At 43.6% G+C, this 24,767-nt stretch overlaps 1 protein-coding gene across 3 annotated transcripts; it reads left to right on the forward strand.

Annotated features, from left to right (window-relative positions):
• Nucleotides 1-1,306: 1,306 nt before the first annotated feature.
• LOC105494734 (MYST/Esa1 associated factor 6) lies at nucleotides 1,307-23,504 on the forward strand. 3 transcript variants are annotated; one of them, XR_011622968.1, is made up of 8 exons: nucleotides 1,307-1,464; nucleotides 2,562-2,677; nucleotides 7,161-7,248; nucleotides 7,380-7,425; nucleotides 15,015-15,207; nucleotides 19,523-19,580; nucleotides 20,203-20,236; nucleotides 21,958-23,504. XR_011622968.1 is itself a non-coding variant. In XM_011763473.3 (8 exons), the coding sequence occupies exons 1-8, from the start codon at nucleotides 1,375-1,377 to the stop codon at nucleotides 21,964-21,966; spliced, it is 606 nt and encodes a 201-aa protein (XP_011761775.1). In that variant the 5' UTR covers nucleotides 1,307-1,374; the 3' UTR covers nucleotides 21,967-23,504. The 3 variants fall into 3 exon arrangements, 2 of the variants coding, with proteins under 2 accessions (XP_011761775.1, XP_011761776.1); XM_011763473.3 differs by lacking the exon at nucleotides 19,523-19,580 and adding an exon at nucleotides 19,388-19,417; XM_011763474.2 differs by lacking the exon at nucleotides 19,523-19,580.
• The last annotated feature ends 1,263 nt before the right edge of the window (nucleotides 23,505-24,767 follow it).

A 24,767-nucleotide genomic window follows, 5' to 3' on the forward strand; every position in this document is an offset into this window, starting at 1 on the left:
GCTTAGAAAGAAAAAAAAAAACGCCCCATTTGCAGATGAAATTATTATCTATGTAAAAAATTCCAAGGAATCTATACAAAACCCCCCTAAAATTAGTAAGGAAGTTCAGCAAGATGGCAGGTTACAAGATCCGCACACGAAACCAGTTATTCAGAATGCAGCACAGAGGGACAAAAAGATAGAAAATATAGACGGTAGGTTAAAAATAAAGGTTTCTTATGTTCGAGTTCCAGAAAGAGAGAGAATATGAGACAAGCATCTGAAGAAAAATGACTGAGATTTCCCAAAACTGGTGGAAGATACCAACCCACAGATTATAGAAATCCAAAGACTTCCAAGCAAGAAACCAAAAAGAAAAAATATCCCACTTAGACTTATGATAGCGAAATTGCAGAAGAGTGAAAGATGGAGAGCTGAGGAGGGAGAAATCAACAGGGGCCAAGTGAAAACAACGTCTACACCTCGGACTTAACGATAAAAGCGAATTCGTACTTGCAGAGTCATTGGCACCTGCCAAACCCCTTACACACATTAGCTGATTTACTCCTCACAGCAACTGTATTAAGTAGATTCTATCACTGCTTTCATTTTACAGATGAGGGAGTTGAGATTTGGTTATTTACCCAAAGGGGCACACTTTATCGATGTAGCAATAGGATTTTGAACAAGGTAGTTCTCGCTCCAGTTTTGTGCCCTTAACCACTACACATACTTGTTTCTCCAAAGGGCAATGGGAAAATGGGAAGCCACTGAAAGGCTTTAAACAGGGGAGTGATAACATTTGTTTCTGGAAGATTCCGGCACCACTGTGGATAGTGGATTAAATGGGGCTAAAGGTGGAAATAAAGAAGCTGTTGGAATAACGTAGCCCCAAACAGGGAGGGCCTGAATGAACTAAGAAGGTGGCAAAAGGCGCAGGCACAAGCAAATGGATTCGCGAGCTCTTCCGGAGTCGAATCCACAGGGCTTGACCTGGTATCGCGTTTTACTCCGGGTGCAGAGTGAGGAAAACCGGGTTTCTGACGCAGGCAATTGCGGTGGATAGTGAAAGTCATTCACTGAAGTGGACTGAGGCGGGACGCACAGGAGACTCGGAGGCCTGAGGACGAGCTAGGCTTTGGACACGGTAGATTTGTGGCGTCTGTAAAGCCCGCGGCCAGCCGAGGGGCAGGAAACGGCGTAAAGGGCAGAGCAGAAGCCGAGCCTCTGGACCTCTCCGAGAAGGATCGTCCAGAGTTCCGGCCGCAGAGCACCTCTGCGCGGCGCTGCACGCGTCTCCGGAAGCCGCGCGCGCAGGCGCAGTGCGGGGGGCGCCCCCTGGCGGCGCAGGGACCGCCCCTAACCTCGCGCCGCCGCCGCCCGCCTCAGCCCAACATGGCGATGCACAACAAGGCGGCGCCGCCGCAGATCCCGGACACCCGGCGGGAGCTGGCGGAGCTCGTGAAGCGGAAGCAGGAGTTGGCGGTGAGGGGCTAGGACCGGGGTTGCCCGGCATGGGGCTCCGCGCCCGCCCCGCCTCCAGGCCCCAAGCCCGGCTGCGCCAGGCCGTTCGTTACTCCGGGGGCGCGGCGCGGCGGGCTGGGTGCTCGGCGGCCTGAGGCCGGGTGCGCATTCTGCGGCCCGCCGGCGGTTCAGCTTCCCGGCTGTGCGAATCCGGAGCCGGGAGGGAGCTGGGAGCGCGGGAGGGGGAGGGGCAGCGGCAGCCGCAGGAGGGGGCGTGGAGGGAGGACGGTGCCGGGGCTCGGGACTCGGGGAGAGGGCGCTAGGAAGGGCGAGGCGGGCGAGTCCGTGATCTTTGCGGGGTGGGGGTGGGGTAGGAGGCTAGTGTGGGAGGGGGACCGAGTCACCCTGTCTGGACTTTGGAGGATGGTGGGGAGCGTGTTCTTTTTGGTACTAGTAGTAGATCCGTTGAATGGAGGCTTTTGATAGACAGGGTTGTGATGTGTTTGGGAATATCTAGAAGGTGACAGGCGAGGGAGAAGAACACATTCTGGAGAATTCGGAATTGTGACAGGCACCCAAGGCCCAATGCACCCTGGTGGCTAAGCTCTTCCTGCCCTCACGTCTCGGCTTGGGCACCCCGGAGGCCCCTCTCACCTGAAGCTGCCCTTCCAGGTTTCCATAGCAACTGGCAGCCCGGTGCCGGCGGCCTCTCTGAGCCTGCGGGGAGGGGAGCGAGTTGACGCTGAAAGGCTGCTCACCCTTCCCTCTCCTGGTAGCGATACCTTTTGTGCGTGGGAGTGGATATCGCACAAGTTCTGCGTTAGCCTGGGTTCTTGACTCCTGGTTTCCGTGAATCCTCTAAAGTATATGCAAAATTTCGCGTGTGTGTGTATTTTTCTGGGGACATGCTTTATACATTCAGAGGTCCATCACACCCAAAGGTCTAGACTGTCTTAGTCCTAAACGGCTGCTCCTCCCTATATCATCCATCTCTCCACAGGGTGATTTAGTGTGGACAAGCTTGCATTTGCAAATCTAATATCAGGATTTCATTTTGGTCAGACTTAAGTGTTTGCATTTAAAAGGCATTATTCATGTCCTTGTTTTTCATCTCTCAGGAAACACTGGCAAACTTGGAGCGACAGATCTATGCTTTTGAGGGAAGCTACCTGGAAGACACTCAGATGTATGGCAATATTATTCGTGGCTGGGATCGGTATCTGACCAACCAAAAGTGAGTGTCGAAAGCCTGTAGTGTTCCTATTGTGTTCCTATTGTGTGTGTTTGTAGGACTGTAGGCTCTTAGTAGCAAGTTTGCTAGAGGCAGTAGTAAAGTGGTGGTGTGGTCTGGACTTGAACTCTTGGACTCTGGCTCAGGCACTGCCTCACTGAATAATCTTAGACAAAGCTCACATCTGTAAAATAGCAAAAGTTGGGCCTTTGGCACAGGGTTGTGTGAGGCTTAAATACAGCATATAACAATATCTTTATACAACATCACTCTATTAAATTTTTTACACATTTTAATCAGTCGTGAGTTCTACCCTTACAGTATTTTTCTTTTCTTTTTTTCTTTTTCCTCCTGAGTAGCTGGGATTACAGGCGCATGCCACCATGGCTGGCTAATTTTTTTATTTTTAGTAGAGACGAGGTTTCTCCATGTTGGCCCAGCTGGTCTTGAACTCCTGACCTCAGGTGATCTGCTGCCTTGGCCTCCCAAAGTGCTGGGATTATAGGTGTGAGCCACCATGCCTGGCCACTTTTCTTTTTTCTAAGAGACAGGGTCTCATGCTGTTGTCCTAGGCTGGAGTGCAGTAGCACAATCTTAGCTCACTGCAGCCTCAAACTCCCGGGCTGAAATGATCCTCCCACCTCAGCCTCTCAATTAGCTGGGACTACAGGCACACAATACTGCACCTGACTAATTAAAAACATTTTTTTTTTTTGTAGAAGTGGGGTCTCACTTTGTTGCCCAGGCAGGCCTGGAACTCCTGGTTTCAAGCAGTCCTCCTGCCTCAGGTTCTCAAAGTGTTGGAATTAAAGGGGTGAGCCACCACGCCCAACTGACCCTCACAATTTTTGCCATACCTATGTGCCAGCTGTACCACTGCTTGCTTAGTAATATTTTTAAAAAATTTCTAAACTTTTGGATTATCTTCAAGTTATAGAAAAATGGGAAGAATAGTATGTGAACACTTGATACTGTCCTACCTGTATTCAGATTGTTAATGTGTTGTGACATTTGCTTTCTCTTACTCTCTATAATATTAATATAAGCACACACCTATATTTACATTTCACGTTTTTAAATTGTGAAATAATTATAGATTCATAGGGAGTTGGCAGAATGGTCTTTTGTAGTCTTCATCTAGTTTTCCCCAATAGGTGTGTTTTATATAACTCTAATACAGTATCAAAGCCAGGAAATTGACGTTGGTACAATGTATATATATAGTTCTTTGTCACTTTATCTTGTGTGTAGATTCATGTGACCACAATCAAGTTACTTCATGAACTATTCCATTACCACAAAGATCTTCCTCATGCCACTCCTTTGTAGTTATATCTCCCTGTCCCCCTACCTTTTTTTCCTACTTAACTGTTTGAAAGTTAGATGCAGATATACTGACACTTTGCACCTAAATGTGTCAATAATTATCTCCTGAGTATAAGGACATTTCTCCTACCTAACCAGTTATTATACCTAGAAAATCAGTACTACATTAATAGTATATAATACATAGTCTTTATTAAAATTTCCTCAGTTGTCCCAAAAAATTCTTGCTGATTTGTTTTGATCCAGGATTCAGTAAGCATTCATGCATTGCATTTGGCTGTTATGTCTTAAGATTGAAGAGAGTCACCCTTTTCGTGGTGGTTGTGGTGATATTCATGACATTGCCTTGTAGAATATCGCAGTTTCCTGAGATTTTTTTTTTTGAGACGGAGTCTCGCTCTGTCGCCCAGGCTGGAGTGCAGTGGCCGGATCTCAGCTCACTGCAAGCTCCGCCTCCCGGGTTCACGCCATTCTCCTGCCTCAGCCTCCAGAGTAGCTGGGACTACAGGCGCCCGCCACCTCGCCCGGCTAGTTTTTTTGTATTTTGTAGTAGAGACGGGGTTTCACCGTGTTAGCCAGGATGGTCTCGATCTCCTGACCTCGTGATCCGCCCGTCTCGGCCTCCCAAAGTGCTGGGATTACAGGCTTGAGCCACCGCGCCCGGCCTCCTGAGATTTTTTGAGGGCAAAACTCATGACTAATTAAAAGGATCCTGAAAGATCCTTTAAACATTTTTGCAAAAATGTTACATAGGCAATTGGTGTATCTTTTGTTATCTATCTCTCGTTTACCAGGAGGCACATAATGTCACGTTGTCTTATTATTTGGTGCTGTTAAGTTTGACCATATGATTTATCTGCTATAAAAGTTCGTTTTTTCCCATTGTGATTAACAAGTAATTTTGGATGTTATGCTTTGAGACATTATGAAAATACTGCTCCCTCTAAATTTGTATTCAGTTGTTTAGTGTACACCGTTGATTCTTATCTGAATCCATTAGTACACTGGAAGTTGTAAAATGGTGATTCTCTAATTTTATTATTCCCTTTATTACTGGCATTCTGAGAAAGAGTCTTCCTTTTTTGACTTCTCTTTCTTTCATTCTCCCACATTTGTCCCAACTGTGGTCAGAGGGAGCCTCTTCAAGCTGGCTTGTTTGTCGTTTCGACGTGACCCTATTATTTTTGGAGCACTCCATTGCTTTCTGGCCTAAAAGATGTCCCATACTTACCTTGTGCATTTTTTGTCCCAGACCTGGTATCAGCCATTCCTCTAAGGAACCCTGGTTCCTACTTTAAATTTGAGAATTAAGTTTATTTAAGAGACACTTCATATCACTAATCTGTTCTCGACTTTTAAAATAATAAGCGTTAAAATAAATACATATTGGCCTGGCACAGTGGCTCACGCCTGTAATCCCAGCACTTTGGGAGGCTGAGGCGGGTGGATCACCTGAGGTTGGGAGTTCAAGACCAACCTGACCAACGTGGAGAAACTCTGTCTCTACTAAAAATACCAAATTAGCCAGGTGTGGTGGTGCATGCCTGTAATCCCAGCTACTCGGGAGGCTGAGGCAGGAGAATCGCTTGAACCCGGGAGGCGGAGGCTGCAGTGAGCCGAGCTTGCATCATTACAGTTCCGCCTGGGCAACAAGAGCGAAACTCCGTCTCAAAAAAATATATAAATAAATAAATAAGGTAAAATAGATACATATTAAAATGAAAATGTGGCCAGGCACAGTGGCTCACACCTGTAATCCCAGCACTTTGGAAGACCAAGGTGGGTGTATCACTTGAGATCTGGAGTTTGAGACCAGCCTGGCCAACATGGTGAAACCTTGTCTCTACTAAAAATACAAAAAGTAGGCATGGTGGGGTGCACCTGTAGTCCCAGCTACTTCAGAGGCTGAGGCAGGAGAATCACTTGAACCCAGAAGGTGGAGATTGCGGTGACCCAGGATCGCGCCACTGCACTCCAGTCTGGGAGACAGAGTGAGACTCTCTCAAAAAAAAAAAAAAAAAAAAAAAAAGCCGGGCGCGGTGGCTCACGCCTGTAATCCCAGCACTTTGGGAGGCCGAGGCGGGCGGATCACAAGGTCAGGAGATCGAGACCACGGTGAAACCCCGTCTCTACTAAAAATACAAAAAATTAGCCGGGCGCGGTTGTGGGCGCCTGTAGTCCCAGCTACTCGGGAGGCTGAGGCAGGAGAATGGCGTGAACCCGGGAGGCGGAGCTTGCAGTGAGCCGAGATCGATCGCGCCACTGTACTCCAGCCTGGGTGACAGAGCGAGACTCCGTCTATAAAAAAAAAAAAAAAAAAAAAAAAGGCTAGGTGTGGTGGCTTACGCCTGTAATCCCAGCACTTTGGTAGGCTGAGGTGGGCAGATCATGAGGTCAGGAGTTTAAGACCAGCCTGGCCAACTTGGTGAAATCCCATCTCTACTAAAGATACAAAAGAAAAAATTAGCTGGGTGTGGTGGTGCATGCCTGTATTCCCAGACTACTCTGGAGGCTGAGGCAGGAGAATTGCTTGAACCTGGGAGGCGGAGGTTGTGGTGAGCCGAGATTGTCCATTGTACTGCAGCCTGGGTGACAGGGTGAGACTCCGTCTCGGAAACAAAAAAAAAAAATAGACTGGGCGTGGTGGTTCATGCCTGTAATCCCAGCATTTTAGGAGGCCGATGTGGGTGAATCACCTGAGGTCAGGAGTTCGAGACCAGCCTGGCCAATGTGGCAAAACCCCATCTCTACTGAAAATACAAAAACTTGCTGGGCATGGTGGCGGGCACCTGTAATCCTGGCTACTTGGGAGGCTGAGGCAGGAGAATCGCTTCAACCCGGGAGACAGAGGATGCAATGAGCTGAGATTCTGCCATTGCATTCCAGTGTGGGTAACAGAGCAAGACTCCGTCTCAATAAATACATAAATAAATAAATAAATAAATTTAAAAAACATGTGAAGCAGCTAAATCTCATGTCCCACAGTGGGCCATGTACCATATATTGGAAAACATTGCTTTCTATGTTCAGCATAAAGGTCGTTTGGGCCAATCTAAGTGATATGGAGGCTTTCTGTGGTGAACATGAGTCCTGGGGCATTCCCAGCTTGAGCCATAGACATAGCTTGGTGCTCATGATGAGTTTCTTCTGTGTGTTTTAGAAACTCCAATAGCAAAAATGATCGAAGGAACCGGAAGTTTAAGGAAGCTGAGCGGCTCTTCAGTAAATCCTCAGTTACCTCAGCAGCTGTAAGTAGTGGTGGTGGGGAAATCTTTCTTTGGCCTGTTGTTGGGGAATGTGTTTTCTCTTTCCCTTCCTCTGGGAGTGTTCTTCTGAGGTCTGTGGTCACTTTTCTAGTAACTGGTGGCTTTTCTTTTAGGCAGTAAGTGCATTGGCAGGAGTTCAAGACCAGCTCATTGAAAAGAGTAAGTTTATGTTTTTAAGTTTCTCATCAGTTTATTTTTAAGCTACCATTGCCCTTATATTTAATTCATCCAATTATGTATCTGAGAACTGCATTTCTTATGCTCTTCCCTCTTCCCCCTAGAAGTTTAAAAACTTTTAGGGTATCCTTAATCATGTTTTTCTCCACTCCCCCACCCAGACAAGGTCTCACTCTATAGCCCAAGCTGGAGTACAGTGGCATGATCATAGTTCACTGCAACCTCAAACTCCTAGGCTCAAGCAATCCTCCTGCCTCAGCCTCCCAAGTAGCTAGGACCACAGGCATCCGCCACCACACCTGGCTAATTTTTAAATTTTTTGAAGAGATAGGGTCTCACTATGTTGCCCAGGCTAGTCTATAATTCCTGGCATCAAATAATCCTCCCACTTCAGCCTCCCAAAATGGAGTACAGGCATGAGCCACCGTGTGTGAGCAATCATATTTTTTCCTTTTGAGGAAGAAGTTACTCTTCTTGCCTCTTCTGTTGCATAAAGATTGGCTTTAGCATCTCAAAGGGACAAAGATATATTTTCATTCCTGATAAATCTTATAAATTCTTAGGGAATTAAAGTTAAAACAATAACTTTTATGGAAAATTTCAAATATGTCTTATAAATCTCCATGTACCCAATTTAATAATTCTTAGAAAATGTTCATCTTGGCCTGGTGCAGTGGCTCACACCTGTAATCCCAGCACTTTGGAATGGAGAGGTGGGAGGATTGCTTGAGCCCACAAGTTCAAGACCAGCTTAGTCAACAAAGCAAGACTCTGTCTCTACAAAAAATTAAAAAATTAGCCAGGCTTGGTGGCATGTGCCTGTAGTCCCAGCTATTAGAGAGGATGAGGTAAGAGGATTGCTTTAGCCCAGGAAGTTGAGGCTGCAGTGAGCCATGATCATGTCACTGTTCTAGCCTGGGTGACAAAGTGAGACCATGTCAAAAAATAAATAAATTAATTAAATAAATGCTCATCCCATAAATAGAATGTACCTGTATGTTCTTAAATATAAAATGGATAATAGTGCTATTTACTTTGTAAACGAATTATATCTTATTTTTTATACGTAAACCATACAGTCTAATTTCCAGTGATGGGTTATAGATTTGTGCATTTATCTTTCTGAGTCAGACTCAGTGTAACTGTACTGGATGTTCTGTCTCTGTATTTCATCACCTTGAAATACGACCTGTTCTCGGTATTACTATGTACTTCTTTCAGAAGGTATATCTCGTTGTTGGATCTAGTTCTTTTTGCATTGGTGCAATGATATGAGGAAAAGGGATTTTAGTAGTTTGGGAATTAGAAGTATTTACTTATTATCTCTATGTACAGATTTCTTTTTTTTTTTTTTTTTTCTTTTTTGAGACGGAGTCTTGCTCTGTCTTCCAGGCTGGAGTGCAGTGGCCGGATCTCAGCTCACTGCAAGCTCCGCGTACAGATTTCTAAATTTGTTGCTATGCCCTTAACCTCTTTCCTGGCTTTACTCCTGCATTTCCTTTTTTTTTTCTGAAACAGAATCTCGCTCTGTTGCCCAGGCTGGAGTGCAGTGGCACGAGTGGCATGATCTCGACTCACTGCAACCTCCGCCTCCTGGGGGCCTCCCAAAGTGCTGGGATTACAGGTGTGAGCCACTCTGCCTGGCCTGAATCCTGCATTTCTTTCTAGACATTTCCACTCATATTCACTCAAACATTTGATCTAAAACAGAATTGTTCTATTTCCTTCAAAATTTGTCTTCACAGATTTTTTGTGATGATACTCTGTAGACGTCTTTGATTCCTTTCTGCCAGCCTCATCAATTATACCAAGTCCTTTTGATTTTTCTATGACTCTCCACTAAATCTTACTTCTTTTTAATTAATGCCACTCTAGAATGTAGAGCTATATTACATTTTTTGTGGAGGAACAAAACTGGTTAAGGGACACCCTGGACCTCACTCCTATGAGTTGAGATGGAATGATATCTTAGTTTTCTTTTCTTTTTTTTTTTTTTTGGAGATGGAGTTTTGCTCTTGTCACCCACGCTGGAGTGCAATGGTATGATCTTGGCTCACTGCCACCTCCACCTCCCAGGTTCAAGCAATTCTCCTGCCTCAGCCTCCCGTATAGCTGGGATTACAGGTGTGCATCACCATGCCCAACTAATTTTTGTATTATTAGTAGAGATGTGGTCTCACCATGTTGACCAGGCTGATCTTGAACTCCTGACCTCAGGTGATCCACGTGCCTTGGCCTCCCAAAGTGCTGGGATTACAGGCGTGAGCCACCAGGTCCAGCCCTGACTTAGTTTTCACAAGAGCCTGTAATCCTGCCCTGGCTTAGGTGATCATTCAGTATATGGCTGTTTACCTGTCTGCCTGCAAGAATAGCTGCACCCAAGTACTTGTCAGGAAAAGACTCAAAAGTTACTACTTTCAGAAGCTTGACTAAGACAAACACTTATGTACTAAAGATTTTTGGCTGAGCACAGTGGCTGGCTTATACCTTTGGGAAGCCGGTAGTCCCAGCTACTCAGGAGGCTGAGGTGGGAGGATTGCTTGAACCCAGGAGTTTGAGCCTGTAGTGAGCCATGACACTCCAGTCTGAGTGACAGAGCAAGACCTTGTCAAAACAAAACAAAAACCTAAAAAAGCTGGCGAGGTGGCTCACACTTAAAATCCCAGCACTTTGGGAGGCCGAGGTGAGAGGGTGAGCTTAGGAGTTCGAGATCAAACTAGGGAACATAGTGAGACCCTATCTCTAGCAAAAACAAAACAAAACAAAATTAGCTGGATGTGGTGTCACACACCTGTAGTCTCAATGACTCAGGAAGCTGAGGGAGAAGGATCACTTGAACCCAGGAGGTCAAGGCTGCAGTGACTGTGCCACTGCACTGCGCTCTAGCCTGGGTGACAGTAAGAACCTATCTCAAAAAAAAAAAAATTTAAAAAAAGTCCAATTTATGTATTTTTCTTTTGTTACATTTGTTTTTGTGGTCATATCTGAGAAACCATTGCCTAACCCAGTGGCATCTAAATTTTTTTTTTTTTTTTTGAGATGGAGTCTTGTTCTATTGCCCAGGCTGGAGTACAGTGACGTGATCTCAGCTCATCACAACCTCCACCTCCTGGGTTCAAGTGATTCTCTTGCCTCAGCCTCTCGAATAGCTGGGATGACAGGCGTGTGCCACCATGCCCAGCTAATTTTTGTTCTCTCCTATTTTTAGGAGAGAAGAGGTTTCACTCTGTTGGCCAGGCTGGTCTTGAACTCCTGACCTCGTGATCCTCCTGCCTCGGCCTCCCAAAGTGCTAGGATTACAGGCGTGAGCCACTGCGCCCGTCCTGGCATCTGAAATTTTTAGTTTTAGCTCTTACATTTGTGTCTGTGATCCATTTTGAGTTAATTTTTTTGTATGGTGTGAGATGGGGGTACAACTTCATTCTTTTGCATGTGAATATCTGGTTGTTCCAGCACCATTTGTTGAAAAGACTTTCCTTTCTTCATTGAATCGTCTTGTCATCTTTGTTGAAAATCAGTTGACTGTAAATATAAGGGTTCATCCTGGGACTCGGAATTCTAGTCCCTTGATTTATATGTTTATGCCAGTACCACACAGTGTTGATTACTGCAGCTTTGTGTAGCATGTTGTTTTTTTAGTGTGAAATCAGTTTTCTTGAACATCAGAAGGGGAGGATTGGTCAGTATGCTTTTTGTATAATAGCTTCATAGCTCTAGGCAGGGATGTCCAATCTTTTGGTTTCTCTGGGCCACATTGGAAGAATTGTCTAGGGCCACACATAAAATATACTAACATTTACTATAGCTGATGAGCTAAAAACAAAAAATCACCAAAAAAATCTCATAATGTTTTAAGAAAGTTTACAAATTTGTGTTGGGCCACATTCAAAGCTGTCCTGGGCTACATGTGGCCCATGGTCCTTGGTGGGACAAGCTTGCTCTAGAGTTTCCTTTTCTGTTGTTTTCCTAAAATGTGTTCAAAAATAGGGTTTCATGATTTCTGAGATTTGGCTATTTCTCTCTTCTTCTGCTTTTCTGGAACTGTTTCCTTTACTTCTTGTACCCATATGCTACTCAATTTAAAATCTCTTTCTAGCAGATTATAATGTAAAGACCATAGGAAGAAGAAAACTGGGCCAGATGTGGTGGCTCACACCTATAATCCCAGAACTTTGGGAGCCTGAGGCTGGCGGATCACTTGAAGTCAGGAGTTTGAGACCAGCCTGGCCAACATTTCAAAACCCCGTCTTTGCTAAAAAGACAAAAATGAGCCGGGCATGGTGGTGGGTTCCTATAATCCCAGCTACTCAGAAGGCTGAGGCAGGGGAACCATTTGAACTGGGAAGGTGGAGATGGCAGTGAGCTGAGATCGCGCCACTGCACTCCAGCCTGGGTGTGACACAGCGAGACTGTGTCTCAAAAAAAAGAAAACTGGTCCCTTGGTTCTGCTACCACATGACCTTTTTTGGCAAGTTTTAGAAATTGATAATGTGTGTGTATATATGTGTGTGTGTGTATGTGTGTGTATATATATATATACATTTTTTTTGTTTTTTGTTTTTTGAGACGGAGTCTTGCTTTTGCTGCCCATGCTGGAGTGCAATGGCGCCATCTTGGCTCACTGCAACCTCCACCTCCTGGGTTCAAGTGATTCTCCTGTCTCAGCCTCCCGAGTAGCTGAGATTATAGGTGCCCACCACCACGCCTGGCTAATTTTTTGTATTTTTAGTAGAGGTGGGGTTTCACCATGTTGGCCAGGCTGGTCTTGAACTCCTGACCTCAGGTGATCCAGCTGCCTCGGTCTTCCAGAGTGCTGGGATTACAGACATGAGCCACCGTGCTCGGCCAGGTAATGTATATATTTAGGATCCTTCAACAGTTGAGTAAAGTGAAAGTCTTCCCTCACTCATCCTCACCTATTAAGAGTTTAAAGAAATTCCTTTCAGGAAAAACAAGTATATATATAAATGAAATACAAATATAACTGTATTAGTCTGTTTTCACACTGCTCTAAAGAAATAGCTGAGACTGGGTAATTTATAAAGGAAAGATGTTTAATTGACCCACAGTTCTACATGGCTGGGGAGGCCTCAGGAAACTTACCATCATGGTGGAAGGCGAAGGGGAAGCAAGCACCTTCTTCACAAGGCAGTAGGAGAGAGAACGCGCATGAAGGAGGAGCCTCTAAACATTTTTAAAACCATCAGTTCTTGTGAGAACTCCCTCACTATCACAGGAATAGCATGGGGAAAGCCAACTCATGATCCAGTCACCTCCCACCAAGTCTCTCCCTCAACATGTGGGGATTACAATTTGCGATGAGATTTAGGTGGGGACACAGAGCCAAACCATACTGATAACTATATATATATATATTTTTTGAGATGGAGTCTTGCTCTGTCACCCAGAGCAACATTGCAGTGGCACAATCTCAGCTCATGCAATCTCTGCTTCCCGGGTTCAAGCAATTCTCTCTGCCTCAGCCTCCTGAATAGCTGGGACGACAGGTGCCTGCCACCACACCTGGTTAATTTTTGTGTTAGTAGAGATGGGGTTTTGCTATGCTGACCAGGCTGGTCTTGAACTCCTGACCTCAGGTGATCCACCCACCTCGGCCTCCCAAAGTGCTGGGATTACGGGCATGAGCCACTGCATGCAGCATTTTTGTTTTTATTTTTTTTTAAGAGACAGAGTCTTGCTCTGTTGCCCAGGCTAGAGTGCATTGCAGTGGTAAGATCGTAGCTCACTGCAGGCTCAAACTCACGGGCACCTCAGCCTCCTGAATAGCTGAGACTACAGATATGTGCTGCCATGTCTGGCTAATTTTTAATTTTTGTTTTTATAGAGATGAGAGTCTGGCTGTGTTGTCTAAACTGGTCTTGAACACTTGGCCTCAAGCCATCCGCCTGCTTCAGCCTCCCAGAGCACTGGGATTACAGGCATGAGATACTGTGCCTGATCTATAAATATATATATATTTATACAAGTTGTTATTGAGCTTGCTTTTATTTATTTAATATAATCTACAGTGATGTTTTAAAATTGAGAACATGTGTCAGCTGAATATTACTGCATTTTAAAAATATTCTTGGCAGAGTATGTGGCTCATGCCTGTAATCTCAGCAGTTTGGGAGGTTGAAGCAGGAGGATTGCTTGAGCCCAGGAGTTCGAAACCAGCCTGGGCAACATAGTGAGACTCCATCTTAAAACAAATAAAATTATCCAAGTGTGGTGGCATGTGCCAGTAGTTCCAGCTACTGGGGAGGCTGAGATGGGAGGATAATTTGAACCCAGGAGTTTGAGGCTGCCATGAGCTGTGATCACACCAGTTCATACCAGTGCATTCTAGCCTGGGTGACAGAGTGAGACCTTGTCTCAAAATACAATAAAATAAAATAAAACTTAGCAGGGCTGGGTGTAGTGGCTCATGCCTGTAATGTCAGCACTTTGGAAGGCAGATCTCTTGAGCCCAGGAGTGCAAGACCAGCCTGGGCAACATGGTGAAACCCCATCTCTGCAAAAAATAGAAAAATTAGCTGGGCTTATGCTTATGGGCACCTGCAGTCCCAGCTACGTGGGAGGCTGAGGTATAAAGATCACCTGAGCCCAGGAAGTAAAGGCTGCTGTGAACGGAAATTCCGCCAATGCACTCCAGCCTAGGTGACAGAGTGAGACCCTATCTCAAAAAAAAAAAAAAAAAAAAACTTATCAGGTTCAAGTTCAACAGATCTTAAAGGTTAAACAAACAAAAAACAAAATGGAAAACTTAGAGTAATTCAGAAATGGGCTGTCTTCTGCCTCTTTGGCCTTTTTTTTTTTTTTTTTAATAAAAAGACAGGATCCCCGTATGGTTTGGGGAAGAAACCAGGGCCAGCTATAGGCACTTTTTCCTTTTTTTTTTTTTTTTTTTTTTTTTTTTTGAGACGGAGTCTTGCTCTGTATCCCGGGCTGGAGTGCAGTGGCCGGATCTCAGCTCACTGCAAGCTCCACCTCCCGGGTTTAGGCCATTCTCCTGCCTCAGCCTCCGGAGTAGCTAGGACTACAGGTGCCCGCCACCTCGCCCGGCTAGTTTTTTGTATTTTTAGTAGAGACGGGGTTTCACGGTGTTAGCCAGGATGGTCTCGATCTCCTGACCTCGTGATCCGCCCGTCTCGGCCTCCCAAAGTGCTGGGATTACAGGCTTGAGCCACCGCGCCCGGCCTGGGCACTTTTTCCAAGATCATCCCTCACTTCCCTGGAGTCCTATCTGATGCTTTATGTATAATTATTAATCCCATTAGTGTATTCTGTGGTTAAATAACCTTTATGCAGTGAGGTTATCCTGGCTGTATGTTCCTATCTCCCAACTGCCCTTAGAGATGTTGTCTCTGGTTACATTGTTTCAGATTACATGCTTTTTCAGGACCTGTGGTAACTTTGATCCTTTGTGTGTATCTTCTCTGTCAACATGTATCTTCTCTGTCAATTAGAGGATGGGGAATGGTTTTTTCCTATTAGTGTTCATGTTGATGGACGGATTGCCTGAGGAGTACTGATGATGCATTTGGAAACTTGTGTTTTATTTCCTCCAGGGGAGCCAGGAAGTGGGACGGAAAGTGACACTTCTCCAGACTTCCACAATCAGGAAAACGAGCCCAGCCAGGAGGACCCTGAGGATCTGGATGGATCTGTGCAGGGAGTGAAACCTCAGAAGGCTGCTTCCTCTACTTCTTCAGGGAGTCACCACAGCAGCCATAAAAAGCGAAAGAATAAAAACCGGCACAGGTCAGTGGCAGGAATCCCACCCCCTGCAGCTCCCATGACCATTGCTGTGAAGGGAATTGCCTAGAATAAAAACTCTTTAGGATTGTTGCAGACCCTTTCTGTTGCTGATGGCAAGAAAGTGCTTAGGTCCAAGTGAATGGGCTAATTTGCTCAAAGGGAGGAATTGGTGGGCATTAGAGTAACATTCAAGGAAGACTCCCGGGCATCCTTCTCACTGTTTCTAGTGTAGAATAGTTTTATTCCATAAAAACCTTGTTTCATATGGTGAATATGGAATAATTTTAGAAGAGAAAAAGAAATAAAAATGGAATCTGTGTAATAGTATTTGAAAAATGCCACTAGTACTTTTTGGGAAGCTGTAAAGTGGGCTAAAGTCTTCTGCTGGTAATCCTGATCTTTGCCTACTCTTGTTTCTTTGTGGATGGAGAGAACTGATTTGACATGCCTTTTTTTCTCTTTAAATACAAGTTTTTTTTTTTTTTATTGCTTGTGATTTTTCTGTTTCTGTATTTCTCAGCAATATGCTGACTTCAGATACTGGAGGAACAGTATAAAGCCTGTAAAATATGAGAGTGTCTTCATAGGTAACGTGTAATGTTGGTGCACCGTGTTTTTTTTGCGGTACATAATGAGATAGGAATGACGTCAGTGGACAGAGAGGCCAGGTATCACCCAGAGAGGGTTTCAGCATTCACTCTGCCTGGGGTTTGTATGATAATGCTGGGGTTTGTTAACTCAGATAATTGGAAATTATGCAGCTTGACCTAAAGAGTATAAGGTACAGTTTCTAGAGTAAGGAGTTTTGCTGGCCTCAAGCCTTCCGGGAGTAATGGAGACCCTATACATACCTGTTTCCATGCCTCCTAGAAGTTTCAAAGCCAGGGCAAGATTCCTCAGTCTAGAAACTGTACCTTTGTTCTACTTCTCCTGGAAGACTGCATGCTGAGCAGGTGAAAGGGGGCAATGCAGGGAATGGGTGGCATTCCCTGTCCTCCAGTTTGCTTCTGTATTTGCTTTACAAATCTGTAGTGTATTCCTTCATGCACCCAAGGTATTAAACTTGTTAGTTTCATGGATATGACAGTGCCTGGGGATGACATAGAATTAACTGTACCTGATTTGAACCTCCTTGGTTTGCATCACCTGGTTCGTCAATTATTTTAAGAGTTTTTCTTGTTGATGGTAATGGTGTTTTCTAGACTGCAGAAATAGTATTTCATTCAAATAATGACTGAGGACTGCTGCTTAACATTTTTCTGCAAACCAGAAGTCACCATCCTAATTGCATAACTGTAGTAAGAAATAGCAAAAATTGCATATCTATTTCTTTATATATTTTTGAAAGGCTGTAGGTTATTTGACCAGCTGTAATAGACTGGTGCTAGCTTATCATGAATAAGAGAGAAATACATTCTTAAAATTTTTTTTAAATTGTCAAGTTAATTAAATGTCATGCTCTGTGTTGCTTTTATTAAATTTACTCCAGTGTCATTTATTGTTATTTTTATTTTTTTTGAGACGGAATCTTGCTCTGTCACCCAGGCTAGAGTGCAGTGGCGTGATCTCAGCTCCCTGCAACCTCCGCTTCCTGGGTTCAAACGATTCTCCTGCCTCAGCCTCCTGAGTAGTTGGGAATACAGATGTGCACCACTGTGCCCAGCTAATTTTTGTATTTTTAGTAGAGACACATTTCACTGTGTTGGCGTGAACTCCTGGCCTCGGGTGATCCACCTGCCTTGGCCTCCCAAAGTGCTAGGATTACAGGATGAGCCACTGTGCCTGGCCTAGTGTCATTTCAAAGTAGTGATTATTTTCTTATTTCATAGTGTCTAGAGTAGGGAGGAAACTCTTTGAAAGTTTCTGGGAGTTTTTTCCATTACTGATTAATAGACTCTCTAGATAGCTGTTTATTTCAGGTAGTTCTTCCTTCATTTCCATTAATGACATTATTAGCTGATGACTGATAAAAAGGAGTTAAAGAGGTGCTGAACTTTGCTTTCTTCTTGCAGGTTTCTAGCACATTTCCATAGGAGTAATACTTCTTCCTATCCTAGGAGATATCTCCTTCCAGAAAAATAGTGGTAGTTGTAAAGATCTTTGATATTAGTTACTGCTTCACAAATAGTGTTTTCTGTTTGGAAAGCAGAATCCTGCTTTTTATTGCTGTCCTTTTGTCTTCCCTCTGATTTAATATCTGGCTGATCTCCCTTGGCCATAGGCACTCATCTGCCCCAAGAAAGGACAGTGAAGCTGATTTGCTTCCTTTCTAGGGAAGCAAAATTCAGTGTGCCTGAATGGCACATGAGTGGTCAGTTAAGGCTCTCGGACTCCTGCCATCTTTAGTCAGGAATTGTGTCTGCTCCAAGTCCCTTACCATGGCTGACTGATATCTCAGTAGGGCTGGCAGATTGGGGTGGGGACAGAGCATGGTGTCTATGTACATTGTTAAGTTTGTACCCAGTATAGTACATGTTTCTCCTCCAGTGTGCCATACCCCATATAGTGAGATGAGTCAATAATAAATTATTTCAGCAGATGTTTCAGTACTTACTGTGTGCCAGACACTAGTTAGTGGTGAGCAAAGCAAAGTGGAAATAAATATGGCACTTAAGCAAAAGGAAATAACTTTTCAATTTGCCCTCTTCAGGAATATGAAATTCTTTTTTTTCTTGAAACAAGGTCTTGCTGTATTGCCCAGGCTGGAGTGTAAAGTGAAACTATTTTGTGAGAGATATTGACATTAAGCTTTCTTCCAGCTTTACTCTTGTAAACATTGTCTAGGAGGAGAATGTAGCCATTTGCATATTGTTTTAGGACCTAAATGTAGCCATTTGCATATTGTTTTAGTCTGGAAGGTGTTGGAGCCAGCGAAGCAGCAGGTGTCATGCTTCAGGTTAATGTTTGCTTTGGAGGCCTGCCCATACCATGGCCTGCTAGCGATGATGGCACAAAATGGTCTCCTCCTCTGTACTGCTCCCTCCAGATCCCTGAGACTCAGGTGTTTGTGGATGGCAGCTTTCCCTTGTTTTAACAGGGGTGCTGCAGGCCGGGTGCAGTGGCTCATGCTGGTAATCCCAGCACTTTGGGAGTCCGAGGCAGATGGATCACCTGAGGTCAGGAGTTCAAGACCAGCTTGGCCAACATGACGAAACCCTGTCTCTACTAAAAATACAACAATTAGCTGGACTTGATGGCAGGCGCCTGTAATCCCAGCTACTAGGGAGGCTGAGGCAGTAGAATCACTTGAACCCAGAAGGCGGAGGTTTCAGTGAGCCAAGATTGCGCCCTTGCACTCCAGCCTGGGTGACAAGAGCAAAACTCTGTCTAAAAGAAAAGGGGGTGCTGCAGACTTTTGTGTTTCTCGATTGTAGCCCTGATGTAGATAGTTAATTGCCATCACCTACTTAGGTGGCAGAACAATACTGTTCTTCATTTTCTGGAACAAGGTTCCACCACTCAAGTTTATTCATTCAACTTTGGGCTTGTAGGATGAACACTGTAGAAAAGGAGCATGGTGTTCCCTGAACATGTTTAGAACATAGAACTTGAGGGAGGCTGAGGCAGGAGAATGGCGTGAACCCGGGAGGCGGAGCTTGCAGTTAGCCGAGATTGCGTCACTGCATTCCAGCCTGGGTGACAGAGCAAGACTCCATCTCAAAAAACAATGACAACAATAACAAAAACAAACCAACCATATAACTTGAGTAAAAAGTTGTAAAATGTTTTCCTTTTTCAAAGTTTAGACTGTGTTGTAGTTTTTTATTTTAGTGAAAGTATATTATGCTGAGTTGTTAGTACTGTCTTCAAAGTGCCTTTCGTTATATAACTAAACCTTTCTTTCTCTGTTTCTCTAATGCCCTAATTATATTTTTCAGTACAATTAAATATTTTAAAAGTTCTAACTCCGAATTTGGCAGCTAATAAAAGGGCTCCAGGTGTCTAGTTTTCTAATGAAATAACTTTTTCTTTCATAGTCTAGTCTTCTGATACGAAATCCACTGAAGGAAGGGAATCTCCTGACCACAAAATCTTTGGTGCTTTGATGTTTGAAACTTTGTTGCTTAAGATTCTTAAAGCTGATTTTGTTTCTACAATTCTTGCTAGGGTGGCTAATCGACTAATTTGTTCAATTAGTTTATTAATTTCTATTGCTTTCTTCCTTTCAAATGCTGCCCCTCAGCCCGTCTGGCATGTTTGATTATGACTTTGAGTAAGTTTGATTTGAATTAGTATTTGTGCTGTGTTGTTTAGTGTGTAGACACCAGTATGCCTTTTTGAGACCTTTCTAACCCATAGTTTATCTGTTTAATTGTAGGTATGTATATTAGGTTAGGCTGGGAAGTTTTTTTTAAAAACAGAAAAACGTGATGGAGGTAACATTTTATTTAATCACTTAAGCAAAATTAAGTAAACTTCACTTTTATGCATTTTAATTTCTTTTAAAATAGATAACCTTTAACTCATATTTAAATTGATTTTCTGGCTTTGCTTCATAAGGAGAATAATAGCTTAAGATCTGATACTTTGCTTTGGAAAGATTTAAAAATTGAAATTCATTTAATTTATTTTGCGTTTCATGTCCAGAAATACAAACTCCTAGTCTCTTTCCTGTTGTTAATCACCATGTGTCTCAGTAATTTTCAGTGATATAGTTACAGAACTAACACATTAACATAGAGCATGCCCTCTTAATTCAATCTCTTTAACATGTAGTTCTGGAATTGTTTTAACATTATATGGCTTTTGTAGCTGCTGTATACATTTCTTTTTAGAGTCATCTAAGTTTGCCTTAGGGCAAAAATGTGTGCTCATAATTTTTAATACTTGCTTGATAATATCTGGGTAAACAACTAAATATGACATAGTCTAATGAAGAATGTGGATTTTTCTTAACCAAATAGTCTTTGTTATAGCTTATGCCCTATGCAGTAGCTGATTGTGGGACCCATTTCCTGTAAATTAAAATGGAAATATCTTTTATCTTTTCTGTCACAGGATTGATCTGAAGTTAAACAAAAAACCACGAGCTGTAAGTATCAGCCAGACCACTTCAGAGAGGCTGGCAATTTTGTAGATGATTAGGAAAATGTATTTGTCTTCAGAGATTGAGTGTTCCCAACCTGGAGTCATAACTCTTGATTTAAAGTCTGGGGTATCCATCTGGATATACTTCAACTTTTAGGTGTAATTTTTTTTTTGAGAGACAGTTTCTTGCTCTGTCGCCTAGACTACAGTGCAGTATCATCACGATCAAAGCTCACTGTGGCCTTGACCTCCTGTGCTTGGCTTCCTGAGTAGCTGGGAGTACAGGTCCATGCCACCTCGCCTGGCTAATTTTTGTACTTTTTGTAGATATGGGGTTTTGCCATGATGCCCAGTCTGGAACTCCTGGACTTAAGCAATCCTCCTACCCCAGCCTTCCAAAGTGTTGGGATTACAGGTGTGAGCCAGCGTGCCTGGCCTGTAGTTTTGTATTTTAAGGAGAGAAAGAGGTCACATACTTTTTTTTTTTTTTTGAGACAGAGTTTCGCTCTGTCGCTCAGGCTGGAGTGCAGTGCAATCTTGGGTCACTGCAATCTCTGCCTCCTAGGTTCAAGTGATTCTCCTGCTTCAGCCTCCTGAGTAGCTGGGATTACAGGTGTATGCCACCATGCCCAGCTAATTTTTGTATTTTAGTAGAGATGAGGTTTCTCCATGTTGGCTATGCTGGTCTTGAACTCCTGACCTCGTGATCCGCCCGCCTCAGCCTCCTGAAGTGCTGGGATTACAGGTGTGAGCCACCGCATCTGGCCGGTAACATACATTTTTGATGATGAAATTTCCCTTTAATTAAATGATAAATTGTTAATACTAGCTCTTTTTTTTTTTTGGACTAGTGAGTTCAGATGCTCTAATAAGAGCAGAATTGATGTTTCAATCCCTTTATGGACTCAGAAGGCAGACCATTTTCAGATGTGAAGTATTGTACATCATATTTGGAATACAATCTTTTTTTTAGTGTGTGTGTGTGTGTGTGTGTGTGTGTGTGTGAGAGACAGGGTCTGGCTCTGTCACCCAAGCCAGAGTGCAATGGTGCGATCTTGGCTCACTGTATCCTCTGCCTCCCAGGCTCAAGCCATCCTCCCACCTCAGACTCCCGGGTAGCTGGGACCACAGGCATGAGCCACCACACCTGGCTAATTTTTATATTTTTTGTAGAGATATGGTCTTAATTTGTTACCCAGGCTGGTCTCGAGCTCCTGACCTCAAGTGATCTGCCCGCCTGGGACTCCCTAAGTTGTGCTGGGATTACAGGCCTGAGCCACCACACCTGGCCTGAAATATAATCTTTTTTTTTTTTTTTTGGAGACAGAATTTCACTCTTGTTGCCCAGTCTGTAGTGCAATGGCATAGTCTTTGCTCACTGCAACCGCCGCCTTCCAGATTCAAGCGATTCTCCTGCCTCAGCCTCCTGAGGCAGGAATTACAGGCGCCCACCACCATGTCCCGCCAATATTTTGTGTTTTTAGTAGAGACGGGGTTTCACGACGCTGGCCAGGCTGGTCTCGAACTCCTGACCTCGTGATCCGCCCACCTCGGCCTCCCAAAGTGCTGAGATGACAGGTGTGAGCCACCACACCCAGCCTAAAATAGAATCTTTAGCTATGGAGCAATCTCCTAGCAGAGTTGTTAATGAGATATTTTTTTCCCTTAGGGTCAAACAACTGTTCTGCTGAGAGTAAGTTGGGACTTTTGTTTTTCTCTCTTTAGGACTATTAGAAGACACGTTAGTGCAGAAGCTTCCAGGCTGTAGAGCCCTGCTTCTTCCCTTCTCTGACCTCACAAAGTAAACATCGTTCACCTGAGTTCGTGGCCATCCACCTCTGCTCTCCCAGACCCAGTGCCTGTGACTTTGAGTAGTTTGTTCTAAATGTGGTGACAAACAAGTCATTTCTGTAAGACATTGGATCTTACTTTATGTCATTTTTAGTAACAGAACTGCAGGAAGATCAAGACAATGTTATAATCCCAGCAAGTTGCTAACTGTGCGTTTCTCCCTTCTTAGAATGAATGTCTCCCCCCAAACTGGCTGGCACCAGCTTCATCTGTGATACCCATCAAGAAATGTTCTCTGGTTTTGTTTTATGCTGAAAGTAGAACACAAGTCACATTTCAGATGGAGGCTGTAAATATCTGGCATTTTCTTATATTGTTTTATGTGTTCTTGTTTTTCTCGTTGTTTTTACCTTATTTTCTTTGGGGTTTTTTTGTAATGCCTTGTACAGCTCATACCTTCCTGCTGACATATCTGATCATCTTTTTCATGCAGTTGCCGATATTCATAACTGAAAATAATCTGGTTTATCATAAGTGAAATGGGAAACTTGGCTCTGTTTTTTTGCAAGGAGAGGTAAAGAGTGTTTATTTAGTAATTACCTATCTTAAATCTTTCTGAGTTGGTAGCAGATTCGTGTTCAAGGAGCAGGAAAAATGGAAAAACATAAGTTTAAATCAATTCTTTTTAAATAGCTATTTTTATTCTTTTGTATAAATAAAATTTCACAGGCTTCAAATTCTCATGCTTTACTTTTAAACCCAAGATTGTTTTTTCACTTATTTATTCATATCATGCCTTATGGAAATTTCTTTTTCTGTATTTTCTGTCTTTGCTGGTATTCACCTGATTAAATATTGCTCTAAAAATCACCATGGCATATGGAAAGTCTCAAAATTATACCAAAAGTGATAACTTATGTCATTCTTAAGTGGAGTGAAGGATAGCATCAGTGAGAGCCAGTGTTGCCCAGCAGGTCTCCCTTTCTTGGAGGGCTTGATGGGCTGAGGAATTTGCTAGTAATTGTTACCTGCCTCTAGTGCTGTGGTGAATTTGAGACAGGGTCTGGCTGCACATTGGAATCACCTGAGAAGCTTTAAAATACTCATGCCTGGATCCCACCCCCAGAGACTTAGGGTACAGCCTAGTTATTGGGAATTTCTTTAAAAGAGTTCCTGGGATTCTGATGAGAAGCCGGGTTGAGAACCACTACATTAGAAGACTGAATGGTTTAATTTAAGTCCTATGTTATGAATTGGTCTAAGGGATAAGATTTGGGGTCTAACCTTTCCTTTGACTCTAGTTAGTCTTAGTCCTTGACTTATGCCTATATCTTTGTAAGAAACAGTATGTTTCATTTGTGATAATATTGGTAGGACCGAATATGGATGGCATCTACTGTAAAACAAGTCTACCTTGTCAGATGTGCAAAAGCTTTCAGTCTTGTTTTCAAATACACTTTTGTGTGTGTGTTTTTATTTTATTTTATTTTATTTTTTTAAACTCTGGCTATTTAGATGTCTTTGGCTGTGTCTTTGGTAGCAGAACTCCAATGTCAGGATTTTTAAGGAAATAGTTTCTTATATTTAGATTAGTCCTTAAAAAAAAAATCCTAGAAGCATTCTATATTTTTTGTCTGTTGGTCTCCTTTACTGGAAGGGAGGAGTGGGATGCCTGCAGTTTCCTTCCTTTTGAGGAAAGCACACAGCAGATCTTAAAATATTTTTGACTCTTACAGGTTGAGATTGCTAGAGATGGAATAGTACTGCTCTGTTGCACCACTGCACTCCAGCAGCCTGGGCGACAGAGCGAGACTCCGTCTCAAAAAAAAAAAAAAAAAAAAAAAAAAAGAATAGTACTGCTCTTAAAAAGATTATTCACGTATTTATGAAGCTGCAGTGCGATGCCTACAGTTTCCTTCCCTCTGAGGAAAGCACACAGCAGACCTTAAAATATTTTTGACTCTCATAGTTTGACATTGTTAGAGATAGAATGGTACTGCTCTTAGATTATTTATGTATTTTATTCATTCATTTATTTATTTATTGACAGGATCTTGCTCTGTTTCCCAGGCTGGAGTGCAGTGGCCTGATCAAAGTTCACTGCAGCCTCGAACTTCTGGGCTCAAGCCATCTTCCTGCTTTAGCCTCCCTAGTACCTGGGACTAAAGGTGCATGTCACCATGCCCAGCTAATTTAAAACATTTTTATTTTGTTTTTTTATTCTTTTTTCTTTTTTTTTTTTTTTTTGAGGCGGAGTCTAGCTCGGTCGCCCAGGCTGGAGTGCAGTGGCCAGATCTCAGCTCACTGCAAGCTCTGCCTCCCGGGTTTACGCCGTTCTCCTGCCTCAGCCTCCCGAGTAGCTGGGACTACAGGCGCCTGCCACCTTGCCCGGCTAGTTTTTTGTATTTTTTAGTAGAGACGGGGTTTCACCGTGTTAGCCAGGATGGTCTCGATCTCCTGACCTTGTGATCCGCCCGTCTCGGCCTCCCAAAGTGCTGGGATTACAGGCTTGAGCCACCGCGCCCGGCCAACATTTTTATTTTGTAACGATGGGTTCTTGCTATGTTGCCCAGGCTGGTCTCAGACTTCTGGCCTCAAGCAGTCCTCCTGCCTTGGCCTCCCAAAGTGCTGGGATTATAGGCATCAAGTGATTCTCCTGCCTCAGCCTCCCTAGTAGCTGGGACTACAGGCATGCGCCACCATGCCCATCTAAGTTTTGTAGTTTTAGTAGAGACGGGGTTTTG

The sequence above is a fragment of the Macaca nemestrina genome, chromosome 1 (assembly GCF_043159975.1).
Source record: "Macaca nemestrina isolate mMacNem1 chromosome 1, mMacNem.hap1, whole genome shotgun sequence".
Lineage (NCBI taxonomy): Eukaryota > Metazoa > Chordata > Mammalia > Primates > Cercopithecidae > Macaca > Macaca nemestrina.

Bases quoted from the DNA above. Each gene is read 5' to 3' on its own strand.
- LOC105494734 (XM_011763473.3), top strand. From the start codon at position 1,375: ATGGCGATGCACAACAAGGCGGCGCCGCCGCAGATCCCGGACACCCGG. The intron at 2,678-7,160 runs GTGAGTGTCGAA...TGTGTGTTTTAG, and splicing joins CGGTATCTGACCAACCAAAA to AAACTCCAATAGCAAAAATG. The intron at 7,426-15,014 runs GTAAGTTTATGT...TATTTCCTCCAG, and splicing joins AGACCAGCTCATTGAAAAGA to GGGAGCCAGGAAGTGGGACG.